At 47.1% G+C, this 16,349-nt stretch overlaps 1 protein-coding gene across 5 annotated transcripts in view; it reads left to right on the top strand.

The window, feature by feature from the left end:
• Positions 1 to 16,349, top strand: part of sema4c (sema domain, immunoglobulin domain (Ig), transmembrane domain (TM) and short cytoplasmic domain, (semaphorin) 4C) — a 101,283-nt gene that overhangs the window by 46,461 nt on the left and 38,473 nt on the right. For all 5 annotated transcript variants that reach the window (XR_009647410.1, XR_009647411.1, XM_060856552.1 and 2 more), the window contains one exon: positions 764 to 915. Coding sequence is in view for 3 of the 5 variants with exons in the window: in XM_060856552.1 (XP_060712535.1) it covers positions 764 to 915 (152 nt within the window). In the remaining 2 variants the exon portion in view is untranslated. The remainder of the gene's footprint in view (positions 1 to 763; positions 916 to 16,349) is intronic.

Here is a 16,349-nt window from a genome sequence, read left to right as displayed (position 1 = left end):
GTGAATGTGGTAAAGGTCAATCACAGCTGCCGCCTTTGGCAAAGGAGAGCACAGCAAAGCATCTGCAGGATTGTGTCACATGACCAGCAGCACTCCTCTGACAGTAATCAAAGCATGGTGCAGAAAAATGTGATTTTGTTCGACCACATGTTACTGAGGGCAGGATTTCTCCAGGGAGCTATGTACAATGGTGATGGTTTTAGATGCTTGTCTACTGCTAAGCTACTATTGGAGAAGACCTTGGCTATAATAGTGCATTGTCATCATCATCCATTCTATCTACAGCGTTTGGTTTAAGCACTAACCTGGTAGAGACATCACTAGTTGACAAGCACAAAAGAACCATTGAATGCAGCTGCCTAGGATTTGCAGTGTCATGTGATTTAGCTGAAATTTACACTGTAAATGGGATTTCTTGCTTTGCTGACAGTAAAACTATGAAGTCAGCGTCTTTTTTCTTCGGATGATTAGGTGAGCAGCTGCTTGCAAGCAGCTTGTCTTGCTGAATAGTCATGCATGTATGTGGGTCAGCAAGGAATCAGCACATGACATGGTTGAAGGTGGGGCTGGGTGATAAATGTCTGGTGTTCATGTGGTGGTTTAGTGTACACAGTGGGTATGTTTGAGGGTAGATTTGTGGTTCTGATATGCCAAAGGAAAAAGTAGGGCATTGGTGGTGTTTGAGTGATACTGTGTAGGCTTCAGCTGCATCTTGCCTTGACATATTGGTGTTACCGAGAGCTAATATTCTTTTCTCTTGTAGCACTAAAGGGAGTGAAACACTTCTCCAAACCCAATATCTACAATTACTCAACCCTGCGACTAGATGAAGATGAACAGATTCTGTATGTCGGTGCTCGAGAGGCAGTCTTTGCACTCTTAGTGCATGATGTTACCAAGGAGGTGAAAGAAGCGGTAAGGAATTTTTTTTTTATATTTAGATATTTTTATTGAAATTTAACATTTTTGCAAATTTACAAAAATAAACAAAACTCTCAAATACAAACATTGATATACAATTAAATCATATATACAATAGTCATAATTTAACAAAGAAAAGAAAAAGAAAGAAAACAAAAAGAAAAAGAAAAAAAACAAGAACCGAAGAAAGAAAGAAAGAAAAAAAAACTCAACTTTCTACTAATCTAACCTATAACTAACCAGAGTGTATACCTAAGTCTCTTACATGCTCGGAATGTATAAACATCAAATATAATAAAACCCGTATTGGCGCAGGATTCCTCTCCCAAGGGGCCCCGGAGCAGCCAGATCTGAAATCTTCACTAAATAAAAGCCCTTGTTAGGATAGCCGAAATATCTGCATTTATATAATTCAAAAAGGGCTGCCATATTTTATAAAATAATTCAGTCTTTCGGTGCACCATATTTGTGAGGAAGTCAAGGGGAATATATTCCATAATTAATCTGTGCCAATTTGAAAGTCCAGGGGGGCCCTCGGCCACCCAGTTCACCAAAATATTTTTCCTTGCACAGAAAGAGAGAATAGAAAATAGTCTCTTCCCGTGCGTATCCAGAAATGAGAGGTTCGAAAAGCCCAAAAGGAGAGATACAGGGTCCACCCTAATTTCCGTTCCAAAAATTTCTGTCAGGGTATTTGCCACTTTAGTCCAGTATCTGCGGATTTTCTGACAAGTCCACAGACAATGTACAAGAGTACCCACCTCTATTTTGCATTTGGGACACATTGGAGATGCTCCTGCCTTAAATTTTGCCAGTCGAGCCGGAGCTATATGGGCCCTATGAAGTATCTTTAGTTGGATAGCCTGAGTTCTGTTACAGATAGCAATTCTTCTAGCATTTTCCCAAATGTCATTCCACATATCCTCAGAGATTTCTAGCCCTAAGTCCTGCTCCCATGTTTTAAGCAGGTCATCCATGTCTCCTGAAACTCCATCATGTAGCAAATGGTATATAGTACTAACGGAGGATACCCCCGCTGGTCGTAGGACATTACGTTCTCTGTCTGATTTATAAAGACTATCTATTAATGTAGTCTTCTTCTGTATATAATCTCGAACTTGGAAGTATCGAAAGAGATCCCCATTAGGTATTCCGAATTTCAGACGCAGCTGCTCAAAGGACATCAGGATCCGATCTTTAAATAGGTCCCCTAAGCATGAGATGCCCCTGGATCTCCAGAGTTTAAAGGTGGCATCTGTAATCCCCGGTTGGGATCCCCATGCGCCTACTATTGGCGCATGGGGGGGATGTTTTATGCGAGTTACCCTCATTTTGCCACATTATATTCCAGGCCTCAATTTTGTTTAATATTATGGGATTTTTACAGTGGTCTGTAATGATTTTCCTCTTATCTAAAAATAAAAGGTTAATAAGTGGGTATTTTACTTGGGAGGCTTCGATATCCAGCCAAATTGATTGTGGATCAGATGAAACCCAATCAGCTATGTAACTTAGTAGGGAGCTTAACTGATATTTCCTAAAGTGTGGGAAGTCCAGTCCTCCCCTTGCCTGTGGAAGCTGTAGCTTCTTCAGCTTAATAAGGGGCCGTCTATGGTTCCAAATAAAGGAGCCCAACCAGCCATATAATTTACGTAGGGCTAGCCTTGGCAGCATCAGCGGGAGCATTCTCATAGGATATAAGAGACGGGGCAGAACATTCATTTTAATTAATGCTATTCTACCTAGCCAGGAAATCAGAAGGTCTCTCCATCGCTGGAGGTCCTGCCTTATCCTTTCCATTAATTGTACAAAATTAGCCCTATACAGCTGACCAAATACTGGCGTGATAAAAATACCTAAATATAAGAAGCCCTCCAGGGACCAACGGAAGGGAAAAAGGGATCCGTCCATTAGTTGGGGTATCATAGCCAGACCACCCATTGGCATGGCTTCCGATTTTGAAAAATTAATTTTATAGCCTGAGAATGCACTAAACGTATTAATAACTTGAATTAGACGAGGCACTGACGTTAAAGGATTACTGAGGAATAAGAGAACGTCATCTGCATAGAGGGTAATTTTGTGTTTACCTGTACCAATCCTCGGGGCCGTTATATTAGGATCAGTCCGGATGGCTTCTGCTAATGGTTCGATTATCAGCGTAAACAACAATGGTGAGAGAGGACATCCTTGACGGCAGCCCCTACCCACACTGAAGCCATCCGATCTTAACCCATTAGTAATAACAGCTGCTTTGGGGTCATTATACAATGTTGAAACCCATTTGGTAAACACCTGTCCAACGCCAAACCTTTCCAATGTGTAAAATAAATATGACCATTCAACCCTATCGAATGCCTTTTCCGCATCCAATGAAATTACTACTCCTGGTATCTTTCCCTGATGACAGGCTTTGATCATATTCAAGACCCTTCTGATATTATTGGATGATCTGCGGCCCTTAATAAATCCCGTCTGGTCCTCCTTTATAATATATGGCAGTACCCTTTCTAGTCTTAGTGCTAACATTTTTGAGAGAATTTTAAAGTCTACATTTAGTAAGGATATTGGTCTGTAAGATGCACAGTCTTCTGGATCTTTTCCTTTTTTGAGGATAAGAGAAATATTTGCTTCTTTCAGCGAGGGCAGGAGACAGACCTGACTATACGCAAAATTATACATATCCATAAGTGGCTCAGCCAATATTCCTGTAAATTCTTTATAGAATTCAGCTTGAAAACCATCCGGGCCCGGTGCTTTTCCGCTCTGAAGTTGCCTAATTGCCTCAAGTATTTCTTGGACTGTTAAAGGGGTATTTAGGGCCGACACCTGTTCCGGAGTCAGGCCCAGGAAGGTCAAATTTTTAAAAAATGACTGCATCCTCTTAATCCTATCTTCACAATCCTGCGATCTATATAGTTCAGAATAAAATTCTTTATTGATCGCATTGATCTTTTTATGATCATGAGTCAGGGTACCTGTACTTTCCTTGATGGTCGGGATAGTTTGAGGGGCTTTCTTTTTCTTTGCAAGAAATGCTAGGTATCTACCCGGTTTGTCGCCATATTCATATAATCTTTGTTTCGCAAATAATATTTCCCTTTTAGCCGTTTGAGTAAGCGCGGTGTTTAAAGCTGTCCTAAGAGCTGTAATCCTCTGCAATTTTGTGATAGAAGGTCTTTCAGCGTATGCTGTTTCGGCTGCTTTTAGGCGAGCTTCGAGCAGACACTGTTGTTCTCCCTTCATTTTCCTCTGGGTCGCTGAATAGGAGATGATCAAACCTTGTGCATAAGCTTTGATGGTCTCTCACATCATTGACGGATTGCTAGCCGTACCTGTATTAATTTCTAAAAAAGTTTTAAGTTCTTGGGAGAAGTACTTTAAAAATTTGCTATCTTTTAACAGGAAGGGGTCCATTCGCCAATGCCGAGCGGATATCCCATTGTTCTTGACCTTAGTTTCCATGTATACAGCGGCATGGTCAGAGATTGTTACAGTACCTATTTTACAGGTTAATATAGAATTTAGAAAAATCGACGGGGCAAAAAACATATCAATTCTTGTGTGACATTTATGTGGATTAGAGTAGAAAGAAAAATCTCTACCCTGTGGATGGAGACATCTCCATACATCTACAAATCCTAATTCTTTATTCAGGTCCGCCAGTTGTCTAGATCTGGGAGATACTCCAGCGGCACTCTTGGGAATCCTGTCTATTTCCGGCTCCATAATACAATTAAAGTCTCCCCCTATAATTGTATGACGGGCACCAAAGGCCATCAGTTTTGAAAAAGCTTCCGTTATGAATTTAAAGGGGTGTGCCGGGGGGCAGTACTCATTTAAGATCCCATATTCCTCTCCATTTATGAGGGCTTTAATCAAAATATATCGTCCAGATTCGTCTTTTATCTGATTTAGAATTTTAAAAGGGAAATTCTTCCGGACAAGGATAACGACTCCCCTGCTTTTTGAATTAAAAGAGGAAAAAAAGGCCTGATCAAATCCGCCCTGTCGTAATTTGAAGTGTTCTTTATCCGACAGGTGTGTCTCCTGTAGGAGAGCTATATCAACTCTCTCCTTAAGATTTGATAATATTTTCTTCCTTTTAACTGGCGAATTGCTCCCCCTGACATTCCAGGTGCACCACTTAATCGACTGATCAGCCATAATCATCTGGACAGATCCGAGACCCCTCGGGAGGGGAAACCCTATCTAGAACATCCCGAGCATGGAGCATACAAAATTTACAAAAGTAAAGACTCTCTAATACACTCAAAACAATATAACAAAAAACTCTTTCTAAGTAAAAAAGATATAAAACATTCCGAATTGGAGATTTTCTCCCTTGTTCCCAGGGAGCGTCACTTCCTCTCCCACAGTCCATCTTACCCTCTTCCAACCAGTGCCCCACCCTTGACCCAGGTGTTCCTCAATAAAATGAGGAGAATTCAAATATAATATAAAGCTAGAGTTAACAGTGAACACCCCACCCCCACCCACCCCCACATCTAAATATATTTGGGAATATTAATACCATATATAACTATAAGATTACAATCTCAACATGTAATACTTAAATATAATACCACAAAATAACAGGGGAAAGAAAAACAACCCCGCTCCTAAAAACAGAAGTAAAATAGAATAAGGTAACCACCTCTTCCCATCAACATTAACCAAACGCCCCAACATATATATATACATACACACATAGGGGAAAAGATAGGAAAAGATGAAGGGATGTAAACCAAAATAATGGGAAAGGCAGACCAGCGTCCACAATCTCTTACAGTTTATTTAAGAGAGTCCAAGAATTCCTTCGCCTTCTCCGGTGATCCGAAGTTATATATGGATCCTTCGTGGCTAAGGCGTAGAGTCGCTGGATATCGTAAGGAGTACTGGATATTTAAGTCCCTTAAACGCTTCTTCGCCTCATCGAATGCCTTCCTCTTTCGGACCAAAGCTGGGGAGAAGTCCTGGAACAGCATGATCCTGGATCCTTTGTGGGTCATAGCTTGGGGATCTTTTCCCAGATTTCTTGAGGCTTCCAGGAGCATCTGCCTCTCCCTATAGCTCTGCAGCTGGAACAGGACCGTGCGTGGGCGCTGGGTTGAACCGGGCCCACGTACTGCGACCCGGTAGGCCCATTCTACCCTTACCTGGCCTGATCCAGCCTGCAGATTTAAAAGTTGTGGCAACCAATGCTCTAAGAATGCTGTCAACTGGCCTCCCTCTTCCTGCTCGGGAAGGCCCAGCAACTGAATATTTTTTCGACGACCTCGATTTTCGAGAGCGTCTATGTGGTTTTCTAGGTTCTGGACTCGATTCTCAAGAAAACGGATGTGGTCGGCTGCCAATTTTATCGCAGTCTCCGAGGCTGCGGCCTTCGACTCCGCCTCTCCGACTCGGCGCTCCAGTTCCTGAATGTCTCTGCCGTGCTTCTGCAGCTCGGCCGAGAGTGCTTCCCTGCTCTGCCGAGACTCATCGATAAAAGCATCAATCTTCGCCTCCCACCTGGCAAACATCTCCTCAAAGCTCATCTTCATTGTTAAATCTCCTGAAGTGGCTGTAGAGATCTTTGCTGTAGCTGAAGAGGGAGAGGGTGGGGGAGGGGTCCCTGCTTTCTTAGAGCCGCCTGTTTCCTTCCCTTTACTCATTTTTCAGCTAGTATTAGACTATTTAAATGTATTAATAGGTAACTATTCAAGGTTAACAACTATTATAAATGGTTTAGTGAGTGTGGTCGGGTTGGGTGACCCACTTTGCCCAAGTTTTGGATAGAGCACTGTGGACTCAGTCTTGCTGGGTCACCGCCATCTTGGATCCCCCGTAAGGAAATTTTTAACTTTGCACGTCCTCTCTCAAAAATCAATAAATGAGTCGGAGTGTTTTTTTCATAGCTCCTCACCAAAATGACCCATTTTTTACACAATAGCTTTGGTTTTGCCTGCCGTGATCTTGGGCAAGTAACAAGTGGTCCATGAGCTTGATTAGTTTCAAGGCAGTTTATATGATACCTTGTTTGTGCAACATGATTTCTGGCAGATGAAAAACTAAAAATCAAATGAGGCATCTTGTTTGTTCATCCTGGTGGGAAACTGGAAGATGTGGTGCATCTCATAACCGAGCCTCTCATTGGTTTGTATTCAAGGACAGTGATCTCAAGTGGGCAAGATCTCAGGTCAAGTTTGATTTGGTAAATAGTTTATGTTCACTGTAGCATCCTGGATTATGGTTTATTTCATTTGCTTAGTGAATATATTAGCGAGATCAAGTAACATTTGTCACAGTTGGCCAACAATGATTCGCTGAAGTGAGCAGAAATTTTGATCTTAGTGCAGACCAGAATGTATGAAACTCTATTACTTGTAGTTGCTTTGCCATCCAATATTGGGCCTGGTAGTCTTAATCTTGTCCTGTCTTGTGTTGTCACGTTATGACCCTGTGGGTCCATTGGTATGGTTAACAGTAGCAGATGAATGCAAACTGTCTGTGGTAATATCCTGTTACTTTGCCACGTAACAACACTGGGCAAATTCAGTTTCAAGATCATCATCAGTTGTTTTGAGATTAACAAGACAGATGTGCTAAACCAGCATTTGAATTGGAGGTAATTAATTCATATATTTAATGACAGCAATTAATTCAAGTAAATGACAGTACAATTTGCCAAGTTAAGGATATCCGGTTGTGCTCAGTCCAGTGTCACAGACATTGTGTGTGTCCATGTCCATGTCCTAAAGGCAACTTGGTGGAGTCCAGAACTAGAGGGTGTAGGTTTAGGGTGAAAAATTCAGAAGGGACCCAAGGGGCAACTTTTTCATGCAGTGGGTGGTGCATGTATGGAATGAGCTGCCAGAGGAAGTGGTGGAGGCTGGTACAATTGCAGCACTTAAGAGGTATCTGGGTGGGTTTATGAATGGGAAGGGATGACAGGGATGTGGGCCAAGTGCTGGCAAATGGGACTAGATTAGGTTAGGATATCTGGTCGACATGGATGAGTTGGACCGAAGGGTCTATTTCTGAGCTGTACATCTCTTTGACTGTAAGTGTGCAAACAGAGACATTTTAATATTGATTATGGGGCAAGGTCAAGGAAGTGGAACAAGTGGTAACAAAAGGTTGTCTCAGTGTTCGGCATGTGCGTGAACGTTCATGATGCAGTATTGATTGCTCAGCAGGCGTTCTTCAGTTTATTGCTAGCAGTGCAACAGAATAAATTTCAGGATTTTTCCATGTTTTTACATGAGAGAGATATGGGTTGTGGTTGCAGTAGTTTGTAGTCTTGGATGATATGTGAGTGTGCAAGAGATTGGTGAGAAATGGTTGGAGTTGGTGGGGAGGATGTTGCTGCATTTCATTTGTTCCGATGCACCTGACAACACAAGGACCTGAGCTGTGTTGCAGCTTCTCAAGGAGGCTTTGAGCATTCAGCTCAGGTTTATTCAGACTTCCCCAGCCCCTTCCACGTGACTTGACTTGGGAGTTTGGACCAAGTCACGTCCATATTGTGAACTAGGGAGAGAATCGGGCTGTTTAAAGATTAGGCAAAAGTGAGTACTGCAGATGATGGAGATTACAGTCAAGATTGTGGTGCTAGAAACGCACAGCAGGTCAGGCAGCATGTGGGGAGCAGGAAAATCGACATTTCTGTCAAGAGCCCTTCATTGGGAATATCTGATGAATGGCTTTCACCCGAAATGTCACTTTTCCTGCTCCGAGATGTTGCCTGACCTGTGCTTTTCCAGAACCACACTCTTGACCTGTTCAAAGATTAGCATGGACATGAGTGTGCTGGAGAAATCTGTGCAAGTCCATTTTTTTTTGTCATTTACGTAAATGATTTGGATGAGAATCTTGTAGGCAGGGTTCATGTGTTAGTGGCTGACACCGAAATACATGGTGCAGTGGACACTCAAGAAAATTGCCCGAGTATTTAATGGGACCTGGGGACTGTTGTGAAATAGTCAGCTCGGGGTTCAGGTGCATTTGGCATAAATCAGATATGAGCAGTAGGTAGGGTTGTGAAGATATTTGGCACTAATGTCTTTATAGGTCAGAGTATTGATTACAGGAGTTCAGACATGATGTTTATGAGGCTGCTTTTGGAGGACAATGTCTAGTTCTGGTTACTGTACAACAGGAAGCATCTTAAATTGCAAGGCATGCCTAAAAGACTGAAGGATGTTACCGAGACTCGGAGAGGCCAGATTGTTTGGGACTGCTTATCCCCTGAAGTGTAAGAGGTTGAGGAGTCATCTTAAACATGTCAAAAAGGATGATGCATATTGTGGCGACACTGCTCCTTAAAGGTTATTCTGTCCTTGTTCTCTTTCCTTGTAAAGGCTGAGCTTTTGATCTGTCTGGAAAGGTCTACTTGAGAAAGCTTTTAAGTGTTTTTTTTTAAACAAGAGACTTGTACAGTGACAGGGGAATGGTGAGTTCTTCCAGTTCAGGGTTGTGTTTGGTTTGGTTTGAGCAAGCTGTTTTGTTTGCAGCTGCTAGTCACGTTTTACCATGGGAACCCAAAGAAGCAGCTCCTTGCTGATGCTCTCACTTTCTTGCTGGCATCTCTCCTGTCAGAACTTGTGTTTGATTTTACCTTGTAATGCCAAGGACATGTTTATGGAAATATTGCAAATATTTGGAAGAGCACCATTAAGTTCAACTGGGTTTTCAGATAGGTTGTCTTTGTAAATTTGGTCCTTTGTTTTTTTCTTTGGTGTTTTGTTCAGTAGCCTGTAAGTAAACAGTTTTTTAAGACTGGTTGGGCCAGCTGCATCACTCCTGGAATATTCACCTTTCACCTGCCGAAAACAATGAGAAAAGTTAGGGTCTAGGCTCCCTTCTTGAAATGTTTTCAGGGGGTCTGGCCTGGTCCATAGCTGTATACATTACATAGTGAATGTTGCCTTTTCCAGGGTAGGGGAGTCAAAAACGGGAAGTGATAATTTTAAGGTGGGAGTGGAACTAGTTCACAGGGACCTGAGGAGCAACTTGTCCACAGAGGAACTTAAATGAAATGAATGCTGGAGGAAGTAGTAGATGCAGGTACAGTTTGAACAGGTAGGTGAATAGTGAAGGTTTAGAGGGACAAGGTCCAAACACATAGGCAAATGAACCCATTTTTGTTTGGGATATGTGGTTTGGCATGGACAAGTTGGACCGAAGGGTGTGTATGTATTGTGTTACTGAGACTCTTCAACATTCTGACAGTGTTCTGAGTGCACCCTGCAAGCAGTTATGTAACCTGTTACATTTACCAGTCATGCTTGATAGGATGTGTTTGGCAAGACAAGATTAGTGTTAAATTACAGCTGTAGTCAGCTCTTGCGTCCCCACTGTTTGCTCATTTTCTCTTGTCTTATAAATAAATGCTTAATTACTGTGTATAATTTTAGTAACTTTGGCTAGAATTCAAGGACACATTTGGATGAGTGGTATTGTTCTGCTTATTGACAAATCAGGTTTGAGCTCTTTGCCAGTTTGTATAGCTCCCCTGAGTTTGAGGGGATCGTATCTTTGTTACAGTTTTTGGTCTACTGAGACATTTCAGCAATTGTATTAGTGCCTTGTTCGGTATGCTAGACATGCTGCTCTTCACTCTCAATGGAATGAGCATTTATGACGAGTCCGAGAAGATGATAGCACGTTGTGTGTGTTTGTTTTGTTCCTGCACAGGCTGATGAAGCCATGTGAAAGACAAACGAGAGCAAAGTTCTGTCATTTTAAAGGAATAATGCCATATTCACATTTGGTATGATTTTGTGTGAAATTGCATGTAGCAGCATTTCACACATGGGCACACACACCATGCACCACACACACCCCACAGTTCTCACATGCGCACGTACACACCCCACACACGCGTGCGTGCAAACAGCCCCACACACATGCCGTTCTCACATGCGCACGTACACACACACACACCCTACACCCGTGTGCACACCCCCCACACACATACTACACACCTCACACACGCATGCGTACACACCCCCCACACACATGCACGCACAAAGACCCACACACGTGCGCGTACACACCTCTCCAAATGCATGCACACCCCTCCAAATGCGTGCATGCACACAAACCCCCACACACACCAGACGCGTGTGCACACCCCCACACCTCTCACACGTGCGCGTACACACCCAACACACATGTGTGCGTGCACAAAGCCCCACACACACATCCCACACGCGTGTGCACACCCCCCCACACACATCCCACAGTGCTCACGCGTGCGTACACACCCCCCACACAACCCCATCCCTCACACACGCATGTACACACCCCACACACACAAACCCCACACCTGTGTGCGCACACCCACCCCACACAACCCCCACTCCTCATGCATGCGGACAGCCCCACACCCCCCCCTGTCCCCACACAACACCCTCCCCCCACACCCGTGCGTACACACCCCCCCACATGCATGCACGCACAAAGCTCCACACACGCCACACCTCACACGCGTGCAGATACGCACACCCCCAAATGTGTGCACGCACACTCCCCCACACGCGTGTGTGCACACGCACACATACCCCACACCTCTCACACACGCGCGTGCACACACCCCTCCACACACCCCCATCCCTCAAACGCGCACGTGCACACCCCACACACCCCCACAAACACCTCACACACGCACGGACACACCCCCCACACACGTGCGCGTACAAAGACCCACACACACCCCCCCCCACTCCTCATGCACACACGTGTACAGCCCCCCACACACACCCCACACGCAGGTGCACCCCCACACACGCGTACACCCCCCCCACACGCATGCGCGCAGATACACACACCCCCAAATGTGTGCATGCACATAAACCCACACACCACAAACACGTGCGTGCGCACACAACCCCCCACACACACCCCACACCTGTGTGCACACCCCCCACACCTCACACATGCGCGTGTACACACCCCTCCCCACACACAATCCCCACACACATACCCCACACCTCACACACGCGTGCGTACACACCCCCCACACGCGTGTGCGCACAAAGCCTCGCACATGCGTGTGCACCCCCCACACACCCCCAACAGCTCACACACGTGTGTACACACCACCCCACACAACCCCACCCCTCTCACGCGCACGTACACCCCGAACTCCTCACGCACGCGTGCGCTCAGCCCCACACGCACGCATACACACCCCCCACACACACCCCACAGCTCAGATGCGTGCGTACACCCCCACACCTCACACACATGCACGCAGAAAGCCCCACACATGCCACACCTCGCGCACGTACACACACCCCCAAATGTGTGCACGCACACAAACCCACACACACCACATCCGTGTGCACAGCCCCCCACACACACGCACCCCACACATGCGCGCACAAAGCCCCACACACACATCCCACACCCGTGTGCACACAACCCCCCACACATGCACGCGTACGCACCTCCCCACACACACGCACCCCGTCCCCACACTTCACACACAAACCTCACACCCATGTGCACACACCCCCACAAACACCCCCCCCCCCCCACGCGTGCGCGCGCACAGCCCCACACACACATCCCCCCCACTCCTCACGCGCGTGTGTTATAAGTGATTTCTGTCTAGGCTTTCTGAATCTCCGGAGAATAGTTCCTGACACTTGGCTAACTATTCTAACTCTAGGGATCTGATTCCGAACAACCGGGTCCTGCCTCCGAACTCTGCCAACCGCGGACTGTCCTTTAACCCTTGTATCAAGGGAGACTGTCCGCAAGGTTAAGTTCAAAAAGGCGAACTCCAAGTTGACTGGTATCAGTCCTCATCCCCACCGGCTATCACTTCTCCCGTGGCAAATCGAAATACTGCGAGACACACACAAACGGAGCAACAGATGTTTATTCAATCTTCGAAGATTGGGCGAGTTTCCAAAAAAGACTTCGGAAATCGCAACGGAAGATTTTACAGCACTAATATTTATACATTATTTTTCCATTCAAATACATTGGTGATAATTTCATTGGTTTAAACATCTCACGCGATGGATTTTCTTACATTAAAAATCATTAATGACAATTCCATTGGTTAAAGCATTTCACGCTTTTCTCTGCCAATTTCTTAAATTAAAATGTTATATTATTTTATAATTTCTGCTCTTTGACACATTACTTTATTATCTTCGTGTTCTACTAGTTATAACATTTATTGATTTTTGTGTATGTCATGAAAAGAGCTTTCATTGTATTTTGCCCTCTGTGTCTAATCGAAGCATTCCTTGGTTTCTTGCACACGTACACACCCCACACACACATCCCACACGCATGAGCACACCCCCCACAGCTCACATGCGTGCGTACACATCCCCCCCACAGAACCCCACCCTTCACACGTGCGTGTACGCACACACTCCTCACGCAAGCGCGCGTACAGCCCCACACACGCAGGTGCCACCCCCACACATACGCGTACAAACCCCCATACACACCACACGCATGCGTGTGCGCTCACACACCCCACACCCGTGTGTGCACATCCCCCACACGCACACCACCCACAGCTCACACACGCCAACGCGCACCCCACACCTCACACATGCGCACGTGTACGTGCGAAATCCCCACACACACATCGCACACACCTCAGACATGTGCGCGTACACACTCCCCACACGTGTGCGCGCGCACAGCCCTACGCACCCCCCCACGCGCGCGTATACACTCCCACCCCACACACTTCCAACACACATCCCCCCCATACATACCCCACAAACACACATGCATCACCCCACTCAGACCCCCCACACACACGTGCGCGCACAAAGCCCCACACACATCCCACACGCGTGTCCACACACTCCCCACCCGCATGTGCCCACATCCCCACACACATCACATACCTTCCTTACGTGCACGTACACACACCCCACGCGCATGTGCGCCCAAAGCCCCACACAGATCCAACACGCGTGTGCACACCTCCCCACACTCCACACAGCTCACACACGTGCGTACAACCCCACCACACACACCCCACACGCATGTGCACACCTCCCCATACACGCACCACACCTCACACATGCGTACATGCACACACCCCGTACGTGTGTACACACACCCCACAACACTCACACGCGCACGTGCACACCCCACAAACGTGTGCACGCTGAAAACCCCATGCACATGCACCCCCCCACGCATGCGCGCACAAAGCGTCCAAATGCGTGCATGCACACAAACACACCACACGTGTGCACGCGCACACCCCCACAAACACCCCACACACACATCCCACACGCACCCCCCACTCCTCACACACACGTGCACACCCCCACTACACATACCCCACACGCATGTGCACACCTCCCATACACGCACCACCCCTCTCACGATCCCCCCAAACACATGCGTACATACACACATCCCATACGCGTGTGCACACACTCCACACTTCTCTCACGCACGCGTACACATGCGTATACACAAACCCCATATGCGTGTGCACACCCCCACACAGAGCACGCGTGCGTACACACCCCACACATACGTGCACGCAGAAAACCCCACGTGCGCACACCCCACATGCGGGTGCACACCCCACAGCTCACACGCGTGTACACACACTCCACACGCATGCGCGCACAAAGCCTCCAAATGTGCGCACACCACACGCGTGTGCGCGCACAAAGCTCCACACACGGGTGCACACCCCACAGCTCACATGCGTGCGTTCACCCCCCCCCCCACAGATACACACACAGCCCTCACCCACAAGCACGCGCACACACATCCCCCACACGCACATCAAACACGCGCGCACAGTCAACCACACCCCCCCGCCCACACGCACCCCACAACATCCCCCCACACACACATCCACCCACCCACACCACATGCATGCACAAACCCCACACGCATGCACCTCCGCCCCCACACACGCGCGCGCACACACTCCCAACACACACCCGCCCCAACACACACACCTGCATACCCCTGCACACTCCCCACACCCCCACACACTCCCAATACACACAGCCCCTACACCCACACACACCCCACGTACACCTCCACACACACACGCACCTGCACCCCCCACACGCACACGGAGTGTAGGAGTGTGTGTGGGGGATGTGGGTGCGCGTGTGTGGGGGGTGTGGGTGTAGGGGCTGTGTGTGTTGGGGGTGTGTGGGTGTGGCAGGTGTGTGCGGTATGGGGGGTGTGTGGGTATATGTGGGGGTGTGTGTGTGTGGGGGATGTGTGTCAGGGGTGTGCGTGTGGGCGACTGTGCGTTTGAAGTGTGTGTGTATGGGGGTGCGGGTGTGTGGGGGTTGGGTGTGTGTGGGCGTAGTGTGTGTGTATGCGTGTTTGAAGTTTGTGTGGGGGATGTGTGTGGGCAGGGGTGAGTGTGTGGGTGGGGGTGCATGCGTGTGGGGGGGTTTGTGTGTGTGTGCGCGCGCGCGCTTGGGTGGGTGGGTGTGTGGGAAGTGGGAGGGGTGTGCGTGTGTGGGGGCTGTGTGTGTGTTGGGGGTATGTGTGTGTGGGGTGTGCTTGTCTGGGGGGTGCGGGTGTGTGTTGGGAGTTTGTTTGTGTGTGTGTGTTTGTGTGTGTGTGTGTGTGTGTTTGTTTGTGTTTGTTTGTGTGTGTTTGTGTGTGTTTGTGTGTTTGTGTTTGTGTGTTTGTTTGTGTGTGTGTGTGTGTGTGTGTTTGTTTGTTTGTGTGTGTTTGCGTTTGTGTGTGTTTGCGTGTGTGTGTGTTTGTGTGTGTGTGTGTTTGTGTGTGTGTGTGTTTGTTTGTGTGTGTGTGTGTGTGTTTGTTTGTGTGTGTGTGTGTTTGTGTGTGTGTTTGTGTGTGTTTGTTTGTGTGTGTGTGTGTGTTTGTTTGTGTGTGTGTGTGTGTGTGTGTGTGTTTGTGTGTGTGTGTGCGTGCGCGTGTGCGTGCGTGTGCGTGCGTGCGTGTGTTTGTGTGTGTTTGTTTGTGTGTGTGTGTTTGTGTGTGTGTGTTTGTGTGTGTGTGTGTTTGTGTGTGCGCGTGTGCGTGCGTGTGTGTGTGTTTGTTTGTGTGTGTGTGTTTGTGTGTGTGTGTTTGTGTGTGTGTGTGTTTGTGTGTGCGCGTGTTTGTGTGTGCGCGTGTGCGTGCGTGTGTGTGTGTTTGTGTGTGTGTGCGTGTGTGTGCGTGTGCATGTGTGTTTGTGCGTGTGCGTGTGTTTGTGTGTGTTTGTGTTTGTGTGTGTGTTTGCGTGTGTGTTTGTGTGTGTGTGTGTGTGTGTGTGTGTGTGTGTTTGTGTGTGTGTTTGTGTGTGTGTGTGTGTTTGTGTGTGTGTGTGTTTGTGTGTGTGTGTGTGTGTGTGTTTGTGTGTGTGTGTGTGTGTTTGTGTGTGTGTGTGTTTGTGTGTGTGTGTGTGTGTTTGTGTGGTGTGTGTGTGTGTTTGTGTGTGTGTGTGTGTGTGTGTTTTATAT

The sequence above is a fragment of the Hemiscyllium ocellatum genome, chromosome 48, assembly GCF_020745735.1.
Source record: "Hemiscyllium ocellatum isolate sHemOce1 chromosome 48, sHemOce1.pat.X.cur, whole genome shotgun sequence".
NCBI classification, from domain to species: domain Eukaryota; kingdom Metazoa; phylum Chordata; class Chondrichthyes; order Orectolobiformes; family Hemiscylliidae; genus Hemiscyllium; species Hemiscyllium ocellatum.
Note: the sequence above shows the minus strand (reverse complement) of the source record. Positions and strands in the feature narration are given on the sequence as shown.